Below are 17,351 nucleotides of genomic sequence, written 5' to 3' on the forward strand. Positions count from 1 at the left end.
CTGTACACAATACTGAGCATGTCTCATATTTCTATAGCAGTCTAATGAAATGCTGCCAACTGTAATACAAACTGTGTTCATTACCTTTAACCTCACATATAATCGTTACCTTCCACCTTGCAGAGCCATCACTCACCTTATATACTGACATTATCTTTTGGCCTTACATATTATTACACCTCAGAATATGTGTGAGTTATGATGTGACCTGACGTGAACTTGTGTCAGTAACAATCTGACGTGGGGTGAGCAGTGACCTCGGCTAATTTAAGGGAACTGTGTTGGTACAGAATAAACATTGTGTTCTCAGGACACTCATCAGTTCACCGTAGGTACTGAGGTATTTTCAAGAGCATCTCATCTTCTGCTCTGAACCTCCCTTTGTGTCTTATTATCATAGTCTTCTATAAACTGGGACTTTCTCTGTAGCTCTTTGTCAGACTCACCCAGAACGCCCTGATGTGAAGAGCGCTGACCTTTCAGCTGAAACAGATTGACTCTGTTATTCTATCTTACTATTTTAACACAAAAGACAATCATTTGTTGATTCATCTTTTGTTTGTTCACTTCTCTACAAGGGGAAATAAGAATTTCCACCACATCAACAATTGTCCTCTCCCTCCTCTCCTCTCTCCTTACAGACCTGGAAGAAAAACACAAAACACAAAGGTACTGGGTTACTCAACATGCTTTCTGACATGTTAATCTGGCTTTTATCCATTTAATCAGCTGTGGAAGATGTCGTCACAGTATGGACACTATACGGCAGCATTTATTACCGAGAGATGATCCCGCTTTGACTTCAGAATAAACAGTTTCATCAGTTGCTGCAGGAGCTGATTTTCCTATAAATGGAGATAAGACATGAACATTGTCAGTGTTAACGTCTCCACTGGAGCAGTTTACATTTTTACAGAATAAGTTATGTATGAAATAAAATAAATTGTTCTTAAGCAATGCATATAATAAAAAATACATTACTTAAAAGAAATATTAAGCATAAAAACAATAAGTAACAACAAACAGCCGAACCAAGACCAACATGTTGGATGATAACGACTGCAGGTGGATGCAGACTTTACTGACCTTTCTTCTTCTTGCCTTTGTCTTTATCGTGGCTGACGACTTGGGCATACAACAGATTGTCGTCTGAAACAGAGGGCAGATGTTAGGGTTTGTTTGCTCCACAGACGTAAACACTACGGCCCTGTACGGCTGGATGGATGAACAGATGGACTGACAGGTAGAATAATAATAAAATACATGTTGGATCTTCTTGTGTTTATTTCATGACAATACAGCAGCGTCTGATGTTTAAATGAAAATCTAAATATTTCCAAATTAGTTCTCATCACAACACCAACACCAAAGTGTGAAAGGCCAGAGAATATGCAACATTTCAAACCAGACTTTGAGCATGACTGTTGTAACTGACTGTACCTGCAGCTCCTGTCCTCACATCAGAGTAAATTGATGTCTCCTCTGGTGTATGATGCTTCCCTGTGAAGACGATCACATGAATCCATACAGAAAGAAATTAATCAAAACTTTTTCGACTAAAGATATTTCTATTTATTGCCTTTATTTAGAGAACTCACCCTTCTTCCCAATGTGTTTAAGTTCAAGTAAAGAATATGTGACGTCCTGGGATCCACCTGCAACTGAAATGTACATATTTAGTTACAGGATTTTAAATCGATCACTTGGAATCAGTTCTCTTAATTCATGCAGTGGTTGCATTTCTAACGTTCACTGCAGAACCTCAATAGATTCAGAAACAGTACATGATCCAGAGTAGAACATATGGCACATCTAGACAGCAATGATGACACATGTGCTGCAGACACAGTGATGTAGATACTTGATGAAAAAGACACATTTTCAAAGTAACTACATCATTAATAGTCACGTGTCATCAAAGGTGATATGTTCACAACACACACTGATAATAAGGAAATTGTGTAAAGCGATGCTAACACACCTCTCAGGCTGGATGTAAAGCAATGATTTAAGCTAAATGCTAACCAGCAGTTCAAGATGTTCTGGCTTCACTTTTGGGGAGCTGTCATGTCGTCCATCTTTATATACAGTCAATGATCCTGACTCATCTGAAGTAATGAAAGTGATCTCAGTGCTGTCAACCATAAATCTTTTCACTTAAATTTAACAGGGTGTTTCTGCAATGCATGTTAATAAAAAGTATAAACTGTACCATCTTCAGTGTCTTCAGAGTGTTTGACTGATTCATACAGACAGACATCACCTACAGAGCAGAGAAAACAAGCCACAGTCAGTCATCTTCTTAATTATATGATACTAAAGAAAAGGCATATACTGTATATCTTACGTATATAAGATTATTGTCAATGTTTACCATGTTGAGGAGAGGAGTATTCATTGCACTGAGCCTCATTCTGATCTGTGTTGGAGCTCTCAGACTGGATTGGCCTAAAACATGAAGCAAATACAAAACATTTAATAAACAGGAACATTGAATGTCTTGCTGTTATGATCAAAATGTGACAAAATAGTTTTGCACCAACCTCTTGAAGCATGTATCTGAAAAACAGATGAAGATTTGTTGTTACATGGTTTTGTATTGTAAGTTGTTGTACTGCTGTTCTATCTCATCAGACCAGAATATGTCTGTGTATTTCAATTCAACGTGAACACCAAACATCTAATAACAGAAGAAGAAGGTCTCACCCTTGGAAGGTCTGTAGCGATGCAACAGGAGCAGAAGAAGAAGAAGAACGAGTCCACAAACCAGCCCAACAATCAACAGTACAGGAAATGAAGAGCGTTCAGGCCTGGACACTGCTGCAATAAATAACAAATAACAACTGTTAATAAACTTATATAGCATGTTTCTACAACTGAATTTACAAAGTGCTTTAATATGACAGTTGTCTCACATTAAGCCACAGTAAAGACAAAAACACACAAAAAATACAAAGTTTCTTCCTCAGACAGAAACACAGTTTACATAAAGAAAATGGAATAATTGTTTTAATCCTACTCACCCTGAACTGACATCCAGCTCTGTGCTGACTCTTGTCTCCAGTGTTGACACTTGTAGAATCCTTCATCTGACTTTGACACTGCAGAGATATTTAACTCCCATCTGGTGTCATTTTGAATCAGTTTCTCATTGTGATAGAAAAACACAGTGGAGTCAAATGTTTGTCTTCTTAATTTGCAGCTCAGACTAACAGAGTCTCCCTCAGTCACAGGACGGGCAGGACTCAGCAGGATCATATAATCTGTTAAACAGACAAAGAATACGAGGTTTCAGTCAGAGATCAGCTGGTCGAGGAACTTGAGAATGAGTGGATGTAGAGAGATGAGAAAAGACACATACTGGGATTTTTTCTTTGACTTTTCTCATTGATTTAACAGTGATCATAAACTCTGACGTTGTATCTTCATACACCTTGTGTGTCTTACTGTTCAAGAACCCTTTCAGTTGGCTGAATCTGCAACCTCACAGCTAAATGTCACTAAATCCTTCACACTGGACTTTAAATGGTGATCATGGACCTAAAACCTGAAGAACAGATCAGCCACAAATCTATATTCTATATTTATACGTGGTTAAAATCACAGTGTGATTAAATACTTAACTATGTTTATTAAGTGAAAACCATTAATTACTAGAGAGATCATGAAGCAGAGTGTTGGGCAAAACTCTTAACATGTCAGTGTCCTGTACTCCTCAACACACAATGGGATGTTTGAAATAACAAGTCAAAGAAAAACTAAATGTAATAAAATCATACCCTGTATAGTGATGTTGACTGCGTTGCTGAACTCTCCTGATCCAGACTCACACCAGTACACTGCATCACTGGGCCTGTAGGTGTGTATGTTGCATGTAGATCCAGTCATTGTCCCCCAGGTGGAGCAGTTTGACAGGTAGCTGTCCTCAGTTGATGACCTCCTCACTCTCCACTCAGTAGAGTTTCCCTCACAGCTCAGTGAGACAGAGTCATAGGTGAAGTGTTGAGCTCTGTCAGGACTCACTGTGAGAGACGCTGATGAGTGAAAATCTGAAAAACAACATGTGATAAGAGGTCAAACAGAGCACAGAGATCTTTAGATATGAAATGCCTCAATTCAAATAGTCTTTAGCTTTGTTTTGTTTTTATTGCAACAAAGTTCAGTATTTTGGTAAAATTATGATTTCTACTTTGACCTCTTGCTACAATTTTGAGTACATTTTAAATGATTGACAACCAAGTGACTACAGCTGCTGTAAGCAGAAGAAGAGCTTAAGTATCCAGACTAAAAGTACTTTTTGAAAATGAGAGAAAAGTTTTAGCCAAGATATCATATCTCTCTTTTTGTGTTTTATGTTAAAGAGTGAGGACAGAAGGAAACAAGTCAATTCCACCCAGTGAGGTGGAAAGTGTGAAGTTTAGCTTGACGCTAGTGAGAGAGTCAAGATCATAAGACCACAGTGAATTAATTTTTCTTTTTTTACTGTATGTTTATCATCATTTAGAAAAAAAGATGAACAGAGCTGATATAACATCTGTTTCTCAAGAGATAGAAACAAACTGACCTGCAGACCAGACAAACTTTGGTTCACTGTCATAAGAGTGATAAACTGGATCTCCTCTTCCAGCTTTACACACATATCGTGCTGTGTGTGTCTGCCCATGAACAATGTAGAAGTCGTGTTTAGTCCCACTGCTGTTTCCAGGTAGCAGCTCATAGATGTAGAAGTTGTTTGATTGATCAGGAACAGCCTGATACCAGTAGAACCTCCATCCTGTAGATGGATCTTCAACACTGCAGTTCAGAGTTACTGAGGCTCCAGCACTCAGCCATGATGGAGACACAGTGAGGACAGGCCGGGGTGCTGTTGGAAAATTATTTTTTGAAATGAAAACATGTATTGATAGTGGATCAGATACATCCTGCACAATCAGTTCATACTGAAGATTTACTTCAAAAATATATATAAATTCAGCCTTTTAATGAGCTGTTTAATCTTCACTTTGAAAGAAATGTGATGTGACTTACTGTCTGATACTGTCAGTTTGAAGGGATCACTCCAATCTGTTGAAGACTTTTCACTTTTCTTTCTGCCCTTACACCTGTAGTCTCCACTGTGGGATTCAGTAGCAAGTCTAATACTGTGTTCATTTTGATTTGAAGGTTTTTCTGAGCTGGTTGTTTCCCATTCATACTCCCACTCAGTGTCTCCTCCATCTTTGATCTCACATCTGAGAGTGATCCTCTCTCCTCTGTATATTTCAGACCAGTTTGGCTGCAGAGTCACAACAGCCTTGTTGTGAACTGTTCATGTTCAAGAATTCACAGTAAGGAAACAAAAATGACAAAAGTTAAATCTACATCATGTCTTTTTTCTAATAAATCAACAAATATAAACACAATATATGTTTTAAAATTCAGTTTCCAAAACAAATGTCAAACTCACCATTGTTCCTGATAGTGATTGGATCACTGTACTCTGTGTAGTAAACTGGCTCTCCTCTTCCTCCTCTGCACCAGTAGACTCCTTCCTCTGAGACTCTGATTTGTCCAGCTGAGAGTTGAGTGGTCAGATGTTCAGATGTTTTCTCTCCTCTGTACCAGAAGTATTTCCAACCAGCTGATGATGGGTTCACAGAGCAGGTCAGGGTCACACTGCCCCCTACAGGAATGTCTCTGTCATCAGCCCTCAGTTCAGCCTTTGGTCTGTTTGCTGTTTGATTTAGAACAAAGACATAAACAAGGAAATTAATGTCACTGTGATTTACTTCAATTTATATAGTGCAGCCCCTACAGAAGAGAAATACTTGAATTATAAGTGTGTGTGAAGGTGAAGGTAAAACCTTGTGTTTCAGTGTTGAAGAGCCAAGTTGAACACTTTCACTGTGGTTTTTCATTGTTGAAAGACAACTGTTTAATTATCAATGATCTGTAGCCTCTTATCCTTTGCAGGGTCACAGGGTGATTATCCCAGCTCACATTTGATGAGAGCGAGGTTACATCCTGGACAGACTGTCAGTCTATCACAGAGTGAACACATAACACAGACGACCATTGACACCATCACTTACAGGAGATGTCGACGACTCAAGTGATTCATCTAAACTAACCTGACTGTGATTAACCTGAGTTAACTCAACCAGTCGGCCAAGTGTTTTTCACAGCCAGAACCTTCTGACTGTGGAGAACAGTGTTAAAGTGCAGCATCATTCCAGCCTGGAAGTTATTTGAGATGCTTTTGTCATTTCTGATGGAAAAACTACAGTACTCTGATTACTGGCTGCTTTTCAGTTATTTTGTTCTAATGCTAAACATTTTTTAAAAATCATTCAGTTAATTTAAGAGACTTCATTATTGTTGGAGAGAAATGTTTCCTGCTGTTTAATTTTGATTAATGAAAACAAAACATGACATTTTCAGTATGAATGACAGATAGTCCAACTTACATGATACTGTCAGTTTGATGGCGTCGCTCCACTTTGTTGAGTAATATGAGTCTCTTCTTCCTTTACACCAGTGTTCTCCACTGTGAGCCTCAGTAGCACTGATAATCCTGTATTCATTGTATGTTGAAGGTGTGTTTAAGTTGTCTGGTGACCATTCGTACGTCCACTCAGTGTTTCCTCCATATGTGATCTCACATCTGAGGGTGATCGTCTCACCACTGAATATCTGAGGCCAGTTGGGTTGAAGGGTCAAAGTGGCCCTGTTGGAAACTGTTGACATAAAAAATACACAGTTAGGATTCAAACAGGATGAAACACTGAACAGATAAAATGCCACAATCTTCTGTTATAATCACTGTATTAATTATGTGAATGCATGTTTTTCTGTTCTGCAGCAAACATTTCAGAAAACCAAGCATTTACTACAGACACTAGACTGTTTTGACCACAGCAATATGGAAGAACATTTTCATTATCCCTCTTCGTTAGTCTTCTGTCTAATGTCTAGTTTATCATGCAGGCTGGATTCTCAAAGGCCTTTATGAACATATCAACACCTTTATAACATCAGGATTTAAAGTTTGTTCCAATTAAAATCTTGTTAAAATTAAAACATGCAGTGATTTTGGCATTAATAACATTAATGTTTAACTCCCAGCAGAACATGCTGATTGTGTGTTTTCCCAGCCACCTCCACTTCCTCTTGTTCACAACTACAGTATTAGCAGCAGTACTGTGTAAACTTTTCCTCATGAACAATCTCCTAATACAGATATTGATAAATAAAACTGAACAGCATAAAGGAAGCATCCTCAAATCTTTGTTTCTGTGAACAAAGTGAAGGAGGTCAAACCAGTAGCCCATTCTTGACCTGATGAAGGATATTTAAACATTTTTCTTTTGTTTCCAGTAAAGTGAGAGGTACTGGGCTAACATGACTAACAATCACTTTCCCTTCACACTGTGGACATTGTTTAAGAACATAAAGACTGTAGGTTGTTTATTCCATTAGAAAATACTAAACTCACCAGTTTCCTCAATGACGACTGCATTGCTATCAGGTGTGAAGACATCTGGTTCACTTCTCCCTCCTCTGCAGGTGTATTTGCCTCCTTGTGAGATAACTCTGTTTGATTCATAAACATTTTCAATCTGAAGAGAAGTTTTTTCAGAAGAGTCTGACGTCTGTCTGAACCACTGATATTTGAAGCCAGCAGGATCCTCCACAGCACATGTCAGTGTCACTCTGCCCCACAGTGGTATGACTGTCCTGTCTGCTGTCAGTGTGACTGTACGTCTACCTGCTGTTTGGTTTAGAAAAACAATAAAACAAGGAAATTACTGTCATGGACATGCCATCAAAAATGTTTTTACATTTTTACATAACACAATGAAAACACTTATTGTTTCAATGAACTGATCTGTTGAACAGTTTTGACACCACAAACAGCTGCAAGTACAGAAAACACAAGAAAACAGAGAAAAGTTGTTCACATCAAGATAAATATGTTTCAATACTAAACACATTTCTAGGGACCACTAGTAATAAAAGGCTGATAGTACGTGTACCCAATATCTGAAATAATTCAATCAGGCAATCAGCCTCTCAGCCACCAGGATTCTTGTGACAAGAGCTGCTTGACATTGAGGACTGTCAGGCTGTTTATTGATCGGTTAGTTGAAGGCAGATGAAAGCTTAACTTGTCGTTCAGCACTTGATAGTATTTTAAGAGAATCATGAATACTTCATGTAAAATCTACTGCAAGAAGAAGAAAACTCGACTGGATGAAGACAGTGAAATGCAACTGAAAGCTTAGAAAAGCTAATAAGTGAATGTTTGATGTTTAGAGATCTTGTGACCTGTTCTTTGGATTCTTGGTGCAGCATTGAAAACAATAATAATGTTTGTTCATCACAGTGAGACAGCTTCTTACCTTTCACTCTCAGCTCTCTTCCTGCAGATTCTATCCCATCATCAAACTTACACTTGTACCAGCCCACATCTGACTCTGACACTTGAATGGTCATTTCTCCTGTTCTGAGTGACCGATGGGTTCCGACATTTCTAATAAATGATCCATCTTTGTAAAAGGTAGCTGTCATCGTACGTCTTGTAGTACGATGCTTACAGCTCAGAGTCACCAAGTCTCCTTCAAACAAGGTGAATTCAGGAACTTCCAGGACTGCATCAGCATCTATGTAACAGAGGTAGAGAGATGTTTTATTAATACGTTCAATCAAAGAAACATATGATTTATCTGACAACATACAAGTTATTTAGCAGTGATATTACATCAATACTTAATATGTTTCTAAACTGTATCAAGAACATTCAACATTAAGGAGGATTTGAGGAAGCAGTAAAAGTTTATTTCATTATTTAACTTAGTGCAACAGTTATAATAATGTTGCTTTGCTGTGTACACACAGGACGGGTTATTTTTATGGTCGAGTTCTGTATTTGGCTTTCACAAAGAAATTATGTCTGATGGTTTGTTGTGAAAACCAGCGTTTATTTATTTATATGAATCTCTTGATGTGAACAGCTGAACTCTGCCCTTCTTTCCTCACTTTTCTTCTCTGATTGTTTTCATGATAGTTTGTCATTTAAAGCAAATCACCTCAGCTTACAGTGTGTACTGAGCTGTGTGAGAGAGAAAATGTCAAAAAGAAATGACAGACTAAGCAAGTCAAGGTTTAAAGTTTCAGGATCTGAAAATAAGATTGAGTTTATACGAGCACAGTGCATAACATGATCATATCAACATGGCTTATTTATAAGTAATACTGTTGCTGCTAAACTTGGTGATAGTAACAATAACTTCACAGAGCTGCTGGATACAGTTAACAGTGATTTTATTACTCATACATAGAGACTATAGAGTGATAAAGTTTAAAGACATACAGAAATTAGGCCAAAGAGCATTGAAAATGTTCTGGAGGTTTGTACTTTTCAAAGATGGCAGCCTGCAGAGCTACGCTTTCCAAGTAGCTTCCCTTAACAATTGAGTACTAATCAAGTCATTTCATAATTTGCACTGATACATGGAGTAAAATGAAGAATACAGTCGTGGTCAAACGTTTATATACACCTGTAAAGAAAATGTATATCATGGCAGTCTTCACTACCAGTGATTTCCATAGCTCTCATTTTTCTGTGATGGACTGAGAGGAACACGCTACTTTGTCACAAAAATACTTTCATAATTGTCGGTTACATCATCACACGTCTTTTTCACGCTGTGGAGCTGAACAACACCGTTTTCAGGACGGAGTGCGTCATCTCGCTTTCTAACTATCTCTGCTGAGAGTTGCACATGCATTACAGTGAATAGCGGGAGGCGACAGGTGAACGACATAGTGAAATGGCGGTGGCTGATTTAACACCCTCTCGTCCCAAAATATCAAAGGTCTGGGAGCATTTCACTCTCGACGCACTGAAGAAAAAAATAACCTGCAAGTTTTGTAAAGCCGACCTCATGCATCACGGGAGCACGTCTGTAATGCATGAGCATTTGAAGAGGAGGCATGTTGGAGTTCTGGATGATGCGGACTCACCTTGGTAAGATATTTAGCTTGTTAGCTAGCTAGCTATGTATTGATGGAGTTGTCTTGGCTTTTAACATTAATATAATACTGTAGTGCTATAGAAAAAACAAGATGTATATCTCTGTTGAACATCAACTATTATTTAACTTCACAGTCCAAAGTTACAACCATGCAGCACTCTTTTTCAGTTGTTTACTTCTTTTTTTATGTTAATTGGCGCTATTGGTTCATTACCACCAGCACTCGTTTACATTTTCAGTCCCTCACCCACAAGTTAATGTTAAAAGTCAAGACAAAATATGGCTTGATTGTTCTTAATCAAATTTATTCAGTCCTCCTAAGAAGACTAAAGGTACCATGGATGTTTTTCTGCAAAAGAAGCAGACGTGTACTCCGCAGTGAAGACGAGGGGCGTTTTCCAACGCTATCAAAGCTGGCAAGATCTCTTCTGTGCATTCCTGCAACACCATCAGAGCGAACCTTCTCTGCAGCGGGGAATATCTGTTCTCAGAAGAGAGCAAGCCTCACACGAGACCATGTTGAGATGCTGACTTTCCTCAGTTTGAATAAACTGTAATTGACATATAACGTCATGTAGTTGGAACTTGCAACAGACACTGTTGACCACAGAATGCTGTGAACAAAATGCACGGCAAATGCACTTTTATTTTCTTTTTATTAAGGGAAAAGTATTGAAAAGTTTTTTTATTGTTAATTTTAGGTGATATCAGTTTCAAGTGTCACAATTCACAACTGTAGCATTGATTTCTTGACTAAAATTAGCCACAGTGGTCTGGATAGCTCAATATGTAGAGTGTTTTTTGTTGTCTGTTTTTTATTGCTGCTACTTTGCCTGTCCTTGGTTTACAGAAAAAATGGATACTTGATTTTTTTTCATTTTTTATATCAGCACTTTGCCAGTCCTTGGTTTTAAACAGATAAAAATTTTATACAAGAATTTTTATTCATCTTTTGTATCAGTAGTAGCCTAAAAAGCAGCAAATTGTATTAAAAGACATATTTTTGAATGAAGTATCTTTATTGTCTTTATTGTTAGTTAGCACATGCCTAAAACAACCTCAAGCCAAATATAACAGCTGGTAGCTAAATAGTGCCACTGAGTAATTGTGCGATTTATTATCTGATTAGTCGATTAATCACTTCAATAATCGATGACTTGCAGTGCTAGTGCTGGAGCAGGTCTGATCCATGGAGGCCCCACCCCCGACATACAGGACCCAGAGTATCCACTATAAAAAGCCCTGGTGCCAGACACCACAGGACAACCTCAGAGGTCTTAAGTCCATGTCTTGACAGGTCAGAGCTGTTTTGGCTGCACAAGGGGAACCTTCACAATATTAGGCAGGTGGTCATAATGTTATACCTGATCTGTGTATATCTAAACTTTTTTTTTTTTTTTGGTAAGAAAAGTGAGAGGTACTGGGCTAACATGACCAACAATCACTTTCCCTTCACACTTTGGACATTGTTTGAGAACATAAAGACTGAAGGTTGTTCATTCCAATAGAAATGTATACACTCACCACTATGAATGACGACTGCATCACTTTCAGGTGTTTGGACATCTGGTTCACTTCTCCATCCTCTGCAGGTGTATTTGCCTCCTCGTGAGATAACTCTGTTTGATTCATAAACATTTTCAATCTGAAGAGAAGTTTTTTCAGAAGAGTCTGACGTCTGTCTGAACCAGTCATATTTGAAGCCAGCAGGATCCTCCACAGAACATGTCAGTGTCACACTGCCCCCCAGTGGTATGACTGTCCAGTCTGCTGTCAGTGTGACTGTACGTCTACCTGCTGTTTGGTTTAGAAAAACAATAAAACAAGGAAATAACTGTCATGGACATGCCATCAAAAATGTTTTTACATTTTTACATAGCACAATGAAAACACTTATTGTTTCAATGAACTGATCTGTTGAACAGTTCTGACACCACAAACAGCTGCAAGTACAGAAAACACAAGAAAACAGAGAAAAGTTGCTCACATCAAGATAAATATGTTTCAATACTAAACACATTTCTAGGGACCACTAGTAGTAAAAGGCTGATAGTACGTGTACCCAATATCTGAAATAATTCAATCAGGCAATCAGCCTCTCAGCCACCAGGATTCTTGTGACAAGAGCTGCTTGACATTGAGGACTGTCAGGCTGTTTATTGATCGGTTAGTTGAAGGCAGATGAAAGCTTAACTTGTCGTTCAGCACTTGATAGTATTTTAAGAGAATCGTGAACACTTCATGTAAAATCTACTGCAAGAAGAAAGAAAAACTCAACTGGATGAAGACAGTGAAATGCAACTGAAAGCTTAGAAAAGCCAATAAGTGAATGTTTGATGTTTAGAGATCTTGTGACCTGTTCTTTGGATTCTTGGTGCAGCATTGAAAACAATAATAATGTTTGTTCATCACAGTGAGACAGCTTCTTACCTTTCACTCTCAGCGCTCTTTCTGCAGATTCTATCCCATCATCAAACTTACACTTGTACCAGCCCTCATCTGACTCTGACACTCGAATGGTCATTTCTCCTGTTCTGAGTGACCGATGGGTTCCGACCTTTCTAATAAATGATCCATCTTTGTAAAAGGTAGCTGTCATCGTACGTCTTGAAGTATGAGGCTTACAGCTCAGAGTTACCAAGTCTCCTTTAAACAAAGTGAATTCAGGAACTTCCAGGACTGCATCAGCATCTATGTAACAGAGGTAGAGAGATGTTTTATTAATACGTTCAATCAAAGGAACATATGATTTATCTGAAAACATACAAGTTCTTTAGCAGTGATATTACATCAATACTTAATATGTTTCTAAACTGTATCAAGAACATTCAACATTAAGGAGGATTTGAGGAAGCAGTAAAAGTTTATTTAATTATTTAACTTAGTGCAACAGTTATAATAATGTTGCTTTGCTGTGTACACACAGGACGGGTTATTTTTATGGTCGAGTCCTGTATTTGGCTTTCACAAAGAAATTATGTCTGATGGTTTATTGTGAAAACCAACGTTGATTTATTTATTTATATGAAAATCTTGATGTGAACAGCTGAACTCTGCCCTTCTTTCCTCACTTTTCTTCTCTGATTGTTTTCGTAATAGTTTGTCATTTAAGGCAAATCACCTCAGATTACAGTGTGTACTGAGCTGTGTGAGAGAGAAAATGTCAAAAATCAGACTGAGCCAGTCAAGGTTCAAAGTTTCAGGATCTGAAAATAAGATTGAGTTTATGTTCATACATCATATGAGCACAGTGTAAAACATGATCATATCAACATGGCTTATACATAAGTTATACTGTTGCTGCTAAACTTGGTGATAGTAACAATAACTTTACAGAGCTGCTGGATACAGTTAACAGTGATTTTATTACTCATACATAGAGACTACAGAGTGATAAAGTTTAAAGACATACAGAAATTATGCCAAAGAGCATTGAAACTGTTCTGGAGGTTTGTAGTTTTCAAAGACTTACGACTACTTAGATTATTTAAGACACTTTAGTTTGGTTTATAATTTGTCAGCCATCTGTTTGTGAAGCATTTGGCAACTTGTGACTGTTGCAGCTCCCAGAGGTAATACCAAGAAACACAGCCTGAGGCAGCAAACACACCATGTCACTGCACAAAGTGACTGAGTGAGTGACAGACTGTTGTAAGTGACTGTATCACCTGTTGGTTCTTTCCCCTCATCAGACTAATCTTCTTCTTCATAATTCTGCTCTGTTAAAATGATCAAATAGGTAACAGACTCATCATTTTTGTGACTTTTTTGTGTTATATTCTGTTTTAATTTTGCATTAGGTTTAGATAAGGTTTCGTTCATTTGATCTTTCTAACAAAGCAGTTTGAACAGCTTTTTCTACACAGCTTCAGTGAATCACACTAAACTAGCTTTACAGTCACTAAACTTATTCCAGTGTGAAGTCAGTGGTATCATGCAGAGCTACGCTTTCCAAATAGCTTCCCGTAATAACTGAGCGCTAATCCAGTCATTTCATAATGTGCACTGAGTAAAATGAAACATATATGGAAAAACACAACTGCAAACACAAGTGATCAAGAGAGGTACAGTAGGTGACACATAGGACAAACATGATCGGTACATATAGAAAAGATAACTAGTCACCTTCAGCATGTCCGTACAGGAGTGTATTCAGCACTAAAATAAAGATGAAAACTTCATTAGACCAGAATCAAATACAAAATCCAGCTACAGTTTCATCAGTGGCAACTATTGTTTATCAATCAACAGTATCACACATTTCTGTGATGATATCCTGCTACAGAGCTACAGAGGTGGGAAACACATTTAAAAACTCTTCAATATATAGAGGCCCAGTAAAATAAGCAATACATGTAACTCCACAGCTATATACATAATACCTTAGATCATATACTGTACATGTATTGTCCAGGTATGGACACAATCCTCCAATCTGAACCAAGCCAAATCAGCAACAAAGGTCCTGCCTACACAACTACTACACTGATATAAATACTGAACATCACATAGAAAGTCAGATGTACTCACAGAGTAACCCGATCACACCGAGCAGAGTGTGACCCATCTTCACATCCAGCACCGTCACTGTCACTCTGTTTCTGATCAAACTTCCTACTTTGCATTAATATAAACGCCGCAACAAGAAAAGAGAAGTTAAATTTCTTATAAATGTGAGAGCAGAGTTTTTCATCAACTTCCTCATCTGAGTGCAGTTCTGACTCTGTTCTTGCTTCCTTTTCACACAAAGCTCAAACAACTGCAGTGGCTTTGACCGCAGAATACTTTGACATGTTTACGCTTCCTGTCCACTATGAAAAAAATACTAGCTCATCTCCCTTGGAGAAGTTTGTTCCTCATTATTATTTCACATCCAAGAAACACAAGATCATTGAATTTAATCAGATTACATCACAATAACATTTTATTGTTAGCTAATCTGTACATGTTATGCCGTCCAACAGTTCTTGCATCCACAGTACCTGTATTTCAATGGGGGTGTGTGTTGTGTGTATACACAGTGCAGTCAGAGACTATTTAGGTACCTCCACCTTTATCACATTTTGTTTTGTTGAAGCAAAAGAGGATTGTGAGTATTTAGACGCTTTATTATAAAGAGGTGAAGTCAGGCCCTTCTGGTCGACCTCATGGGACCTTATTTCAGAAAGAAAATGTAAAGTAGTGAATGGTGAGAGAGAAATTTCATTTCTGATCCAATTTGAGTTGGGCTGAAACAGTTAGTCTTCTCACTGATGGTCCTGTTTGCTTATGTTGGTCATACAGAGCCATAACTGAGACTGTTTCATAACCAGTTAAATGTTTCTTGTAGTATGTTTGACATTTTTTTAAAACTTATGTCTGTCTCTACATAAAGTAGACCTGTGTTATGCCACTTTATTTTAAATTTAAGGGGGTTTTCAATTGCTGTTTTTTCTTAATATTTTCTCATGGTGGATCAGATTTGAAACCTGATAATGGTCCTCTTAAATTTTTTTGCAAACTGGCACCATTAGAGACAGCTAAATCATTCACTGTCACTAAATGACAAAACCTGTGAAGTCAGAGCCAGATTACTAGTATTGGAACAGAGGGGAGCTGTGAGAGGGCACAGCTCTCTGCTCTCTTCATGCTCACTTCTCTTCATGAGAACTGTTTCTGTTTCTCTCCGAGCTCAGTCACTTCCTGTGGGTAAAGTTCTGACAAAACCACCTTAAAGTGAGACCATGTAAAGATTATGTGCTGGAGGGAGGAGACACTCTCCTCTACAGTACTGCCTTTAAATTGTGTGATTAAAACTGAAGAATTCTTAGAATTATCAGACAAAATGTTCCCGACTGAGGCAGCAGTAATCTACAGGATGATCCAATCTATATCAGGAAGGAAACGGTCTCTCTCTCTCTCTCTGCAGCCTCACAAATCATGTGACCTCTCCAACACTCATCATCGATTTCTTGAGCAACACATTATATAACAAACTTATTTATTAAGCTATAGACTTTATTAGTTAATTTTATATATCAACTTTTCTCTTGTGCAAAGGTTTCTTCCTGGTACCTAAAAACAGTAATTATTGCACGTCAGACCATGTATTTGTGCATTTAATGCAGTAAATGCTGACAGTTTGTGCATCTACACTGCCTGTGTTTTGCTGTGGGCCTGTGTACACTATGTCACCCATACAATTTTGTTTCAAATACTACATCCGCAAATACTCAGAGTTATACTAAAATATACTAAAATAAACTGTAGCGTGTCTTCGTGTGAGAAGGAACACACAAAGCCAGTTCTCATCAGCATGAGTGCAATATTTTTCCAGTGCAGTTTCACACATACAGACGTGATACTGTGACAGCAAGAATTAGACAGTGTCATCATTCACACCTCAGAAGTGTTTTTTGTTTTTTTCTTGTGGTAGAAGTTGAGTCAAGTAAAGCAGGGTGACATTTTAAGCTGCAAAAGAGTCAAAGAACATTAAACGTCCAAAACCAAGTTATTATTACTTAGAGAGGACTACAACTTTATGAGAATGAGGCTCACAGGTAACCTTGACTTGGCATCCTGGGACTTAACTACAGCCGCCCTCGTCTCAGAGGTCAAAAAGGAGCACATGCATTGTGTCAGTATCAGTTAGTGTGGTTTGGCACCCCCCTGTGGTGTGGCCTTTCTTAGAAGGGCATTACCATACAATAGTGACACTGAATAAATAGATATTATGTTGAAGACTGACTTGTCGGCTAGATATGGATAAAAAAGTTGTTAATGAGTCAATCAAATAATAAAACGTGTGGGAAAACAGATTCACTGCAGGGAGTGCAATACTGTGTCTCCTCTTCCAGCTCTATACACAAAGTTTACCATTTGAACACATGTTGACCAATGACTGTAGGAATCCTCTTCTGTATATTTAACTTATGAAAATACAATTTGATAGAAATTATTTGTGATAAAGTATAAACTCAAATTTTTCAGCTGGTAGTCTGTAGCTTACCGTTGCCACTGACACACTGATGCCCCTTTTCTACCAAACTGAACCAAGTGCTGGTTCTGGTCTGGTGCTAGTGCTGGTTCAAAGTCGGTTCAACCTGTGAACCTTTTAACAACCGGTTTTCTTTTTCCCACAGGCATGAGAGCCACCGTCGAGTCACATCATTCAGTCAATGTATATGTCTCCAATTTCCCAGCATTGCTAAGAACAACTGTGGCAGACTACATCGACTCTTTACAAGTGTTGCTCCTGGCTTTCGGCACATTTTGTACTTTTCACTTCCCTTAAATTTGATATTTTAGTTTCTAGTTTTACTTTGCAGATCACATACTGTATCACAGCCAAAGAAG

The 17,351-nt window shown here is 38.1% G+C and overlaps 1 protein-coding gene across 1 annotated transcript; it reads right to left on the bottom strand.

The window, feature by feature from the left end:
• Nucleotides 1-503: 503 nt before the first annotated feature.
• Nucleotides 504-8,518, bottom strand: LOC311251252 (platelet endothelial cell adhesion molecule-like). The gene is made up of 17 exons (XM_084343630.1): nucleotides 8,382-8,518; nucleotides 7,475-7,750; nucleotides 6,447-6,716; nucleotides 5,447-5,713; nucleotides 5,029-5,304; nucleotides 4,565-4,864; nucleotides 3,780-4,049; nucleotides 3,024-3,263; nucleotides 2,707-2,820; nucleotides 2,544-2,559; nucleotides 2,375-2,448; nucleotides 2,213-2,263; nucleotides 1,599-1,655; nucleotides 1,441-1,500; nucleotides 1,087-1,149; nucleotides 780-845; nucleotides 504-643 (listed from the first exon to the last, which is right to left on the bottom strand). The coding sequence occupies exons 1-17, from the start codon at nucleotides 8,473-8,475 to the stop codon at nucleotides 636-638; spliced, it is 2,502 nt and encodes an 833-aa protein (XP_084199756.1). The 5' UTR covers nucleotides 8,476-8,518; the 3' UTR covers nucleotides 504-635.
• Nucleotides 8,519-17,351: the final 8,833 nt, after the last annotated feature.

The sequence above is a fragment of the Pagrus pagrus genome, assembly GCF_965226575.1.
Source record: "Pagrus pagrus genome assembly, chromosome: 22".
NCBI classification, from domain to species: Eukaryota; Metazoa; Chordata; class Actinopteri; order Spariformes; family Sparidae; genus Pagrus; species Pagrus pagrus.

Coding starts and splice junctions, on each gene's coding strand:
- LOC311251252 (XM_084343630.1), bottom strand. CDS start 8,475: ATGACCATTCAAGTGTCAGAGTCAGATGTGGGCTGGTACAAGTGTAAG. Junction 6,717..7,474: donor AGTCGTCATTGAGGAAACTG/GTGAGTTTAGTA, acceptor TTATGTCAACAG/TTTCCAACAGGGCCACTTTG. Junction 2,264..2,374: donor ATACTCCTCTCCTCAACATG/GTAAACATTGAC, acceptor TCTGCTCTGTAG/GTGATGTCTGTCTGTATGAA.